General features: G+C 39.3%; 1 protein-coding gene across 2 annotated transcripts; it reads right to left on the bottom strand.

The window, feature by feature from the left end:
• Positions 1 to 726: 726 nt before the first annotated feature.
• On the bottom strand, positions 727 to 3,457 carry LOC105762891 (endoglucanase 24). 2 transcript variants are annotated; one of them, XM_012580850.2, is made up of 4 exons: positions 2,742 to 3,457; positions 1,853 to 2,197; positions 1,613 to 1,774; positions 727 to 1,524 (listed from the first exon to the last, which is right to left on the bottom strand). In XM_012580850.2, exons 1-4 carry the CDS (start codon positions 3,153 to 3,155, stop codon positions 916 to 918), a joined length of 1,530 nt encoding a protein of 509 aa, XP_012436304.1. In that variant the 5' UTR covers positions 3,156 to 3,457; the 3' UTR covers positions 727 to 915. The 2 variants fall into 2 exon arrangements, with proteins under 2 accessions (XP_012436304.1, XP_012436305.1); XM_012580851.2 differs by having other exon boundaries at positions 1,853 to 2,152; positions 2,742 to 3,451.
• Positions 3,458 to 3,786: the final 329 nt, after the last annotated feature.

Genomic DNA, 3,786 nt, shown 5'->3' with positions numbered 1-3,786 from the left:
TGTCACAGGTATTTCGACCATACCATCACATGTCTACCCGATGGAGATGGGACCTTAGATTAGGATTAACTACCTAAAAGACTGAGAGCTACATAATAATGAGGAAACTGCAATGCTATGTATTACGGATCTACACGGTGTGCTTGTTTTCTGCCGGCAAGGCTGTGAGACCATTTAAGATGGCAGGTAAGAGTATTGGAGTAAAAAGAGAGAGGGAAACATGAATATGGGCCGATGGGGATGATAATCAGTCTTCGATTGTACATAAATCATGGTAGGTGACACATAAAATCAATGCCCCAACTGCTGTAGGACAGGGACAAAAAGATGGTTGGTTCATTACGATATGTTATATATCTACACTTGGAAGTCCATGCGGTAGGTTAATCATAGATGGAGCCAGCCGGATCATTACATCTGATCCAATTCGAATATATAAATGTTTTTAAAGTATGGAATGCAAAAATATTGATACATGAGTTAATTTTGTTTTTAAAAAGGAAATATGAGCATCCATCCCACGTAAGAATGTTTGGGGGATTAATTAGTAGGAGGAACTCTTTCATTAATCAGCTTTTGATGTTCCCAAGTATCCTACAAAGTTTTGTTATGCCAACCAATTAGGTGGTCCAATGGTCTTACTCACATCTCATTTTCAATTCACGAAAAGAAACCCTATATTCACAAATTTAGCTTCATGTCTAATTTATGAATAAAATGTAAAGATTCTTTCTAGAAAAATCACAAGGAGTTCTTGTGTTTCAATATTTAAAATTATAACAATAGTAGTAATAATAAGAAAAGATGGTGAACTGGCTTAGCCTCTTCCCTCTTTTGCTTCACTCAAGAAGAGAGACCTTTTTCCAGCTTCTAAAAAGATCATGAAATATGTACAGAATGTAGTTGGATTTGGTGCTAACTAGGATTGGGATTGGCTGCAAAGTAAGCTAAAGCACCAACAAATGGTGCATTGATGTAAGTAGTGGGCTCTGATTTCCTAAAATCAGCTCTATCATCGCCATAAACATCATCTTCTCCAGGCCCTCCCACTATTGCACCAACCAAAACATTCGGGTTAGGGTTGGTTGAATTAAAATAAATGGAACCGTCCTTGCAAGCAATGAACCCAGGATGATCTTTAACCGAGGGTAGTGAAGAGCCACGATGATGAATCCGTTGCGGGAAATAGTTGCTATAACCAACCATGTACGATAATCCCATCGGGTTCTCACCTAAGATGTAATCAACTTGTTTCTTTGCTTGCATCCGAAGCAAAACCGGAGACACGAATTCGTTCCCGCAGTTTACGGTTTGTGAAGTCCGATCGAGGTATTTAGCGTAAACGAGGAGGATGAATGAAATGGTGGTAGCATGTTGTAAATTGCTGCCTCCGGGCTTGTAGATGAGGCCGCCAGGGGTATACTCGATATGGGATGAAGATGAATCGGGGATTAATGTGCACATGAAGCTATCAGCTGAGGCTTTGTATGATTCAAGAGTGTACATGTTTCCATCTAGCACTTCCTGAAAACAGGGGAACACCCTAATTCAACATACAAACTACTGATTCAATGCTTGAAACTTGAAAGAAAGAAAGAAACTGAGGGTTAACCTTGGAGACAAGAACGTTTAATCCAGCATGCTTATTGTCCCACCCAAATTCATTAATATTGTCATCAGCACCAAGGGTTTTCCCATTGTTTTCCAAGTAACTAAGGTAGGAATTGTCTTGTGAAGCCCTTCTTAACCATGCTGCTCCCCATAGCAATTCATCCTATGTAAATCACATAATCAAATTAAGCCAATTCGAATCTATATTTGCTAATGTTTCTTTTAAATTATTTCTACTTACTTGGTATCCGCTAAAATCACAGTAAAATGGGCAGGCACCGTCCCTAATGTGAGCATTGTCACTATAAGCACCTCTAAAATTATCGGCAAATTGGAAAACCTGAACAGCATTCCGTAACAACGTATCCGCATATCCTGCGTCTACTGATCTGAACGCCATTGATGAAGCTGCGAGAGCGGCCGCCGTTTCACTTGCCACATCGGAAGCTGGGTTCGGTGCATCCACAGCGTAAACAGACCGGGCCGTGTCCATATCCTCCGGTCTTTCCCAACAGCTATGGTCTATATTTGGATCCCCAACCTTAAGTGGTAGCATAGAGCGCGTGAGAGACGCTACACATCCTATCTATATGGAACATCAAGGACGATGGGGACCGATAAACTTGACCCATCCAATTCAATGTCTTTAAAAAAGAAAAAAAGCTTAAAAAAGGAGACAGTGGTCTTAGATTCCAACTTAGCATTAACAGTACACCCCAGCATCATCATCTAATTTCTTTATTTGTAATTATAGAGACGCACGTGATCTAATCTATCTTTTATATATTTTACTAAAAAAATAAGCATTAGTTTTTTTGTCTTTTCAACAGTTAAAACAAACATGGAATTCGATGTTTAATCTAATCTATCTTTCCCAAACTCGAGTTTTTGTTTTCTAAAGAGTAATACCGGCTCCCATGATCTACAACCAAATGCGCATCCCAAGAAAGAAAAAGTGAGATTTGCAGAGGGAAATTTGGTTTGAAAACGACAACCATGATTGGAGCCATTACCTACGTAAATGGCAGTGAACTGAAGTTTCCATATTGCCCTTGCCCAAACAGAAAGGACATAGGCAAAGAGAAGAGAGGCAGGCACTGGCAGAACAATAAATTTTAGGTGATTAATACCTGAACGAAAAGCCGGTTAGGCTGAGACACAGTTTTGAGTAAATAATCAGTGGCCCAACGAATCGCCACAAGCGCATTCCTCAGCTCATTTGGCGGCATTAAATCTCCGAACTCAATCACACTCCAGGCCAACATTGTGGTGGTGAACGCCATCGGGAACCCGAACTTGACATTGTCACCGGCGTCGTAGTATCCGCCGGTTAAGTCCGTGTTGTACATCCACCCATCGCTCAATCCCGAGTTACCCCTCCATCCTATACGTTGATCTTGTGGCAAAAAACCCGAGCGTTGGCCTTCGAAAAACAGAATGGATTTCGACAGTGCGTCGGCGTAGTCAAGGTAGCTGGATTCAACCAAAGGGGAAAACCCATGGAAAAAAATAAGATAAAGGAAAAGAAGAGATGAGGGTCTCATGGCTTGGAAGTGGAACTGTGGTGGTGGTTCTTCCCTCTGGGGTTGGTTTTGTGCTTTATTTTATAATGCCAAATGGTAGCATTAGTAGGAAGGGAGGATTCACGAGGGTGAGTGAAGCAGCGCCGACACTGATTTGGGGTTTTGTCAGTGACGTTTCACATGCCCATCACAAAACGTGAGGAGTGTATCAATTTGCTTGTAAACTTAAAAGGCCAAAAGCAAAGCAGTGAAGAAGGGCAGGGGGCAGACCATGAAGGATGTTTGCAACACCCGACGGTTTAATATTTCTTTAACTGCTAACTGCATCAATTTAAGGCCTTCTTTGGTGGCTGCCTCCACAATGTTTATTACTATTTTTATTTTAAATTGATTATAAAATCTTCTTCATAATTTTTTAAAGGCTTATGTATAAGAAAATATGAAAAAATTCTAGATTAAATTTATATAAATTAAGTCTCTATCATTAATAAAGAAATTTAATAAAGTCCTTCTGTTTACGATTTTCATCGTTAACCATATTTACTATTAAAAATTTGACGAATTAATATACATTAGCTTCTAATTTAATCTAATATTTTCTCATAAAAATATTAAAAAATATAAAAAGGAAAATTATAAAATTATTAAAATT

Source organism: Gossypium raimondii, chromosome 12 (assembly GCF_025698545.1).
Source record: "Gossypium raimondii isolate GPD5lz chromosome 12, ASM2569854v1, whole genome shotgun sequence".
In the NCBI taxonomy this organism is placed as follows: domain Eukaryota; kingdom Viridiplantae; phylum Streptophyta; class Magnoliopsida; order Malvales; family Malvaceae; genus Gossypium; species Gossypium raimondii.
Note: the sequence above shows the minus strand (reverse complement) of the source record. Positions and strands in the feature narration are given on the sequence as shown.

Coding starts and splice junctions, on each gene's coding strand:
- LOC105762891 (XM_012580850.2), bottom strand. CDS start 3,155: ATGAGACCCTCATCTCTTCTTTTCCTTTATCTTATTTTTTTCCATGGG. Junction 2,198..2,741: donor CTAACCGGCTTTTCGTTCAG/GTATTAATCACC, acceptor TGTTCCATATAG/ATAGGATGTGTAGCGTCTCT. Junction 1,775..1,852: donor GTGATTTTAGCGGATACCAA/GTAAGTAGAAAT, acceptor TGATTTACATAG/GATGAATTGCTATGGGGAGC.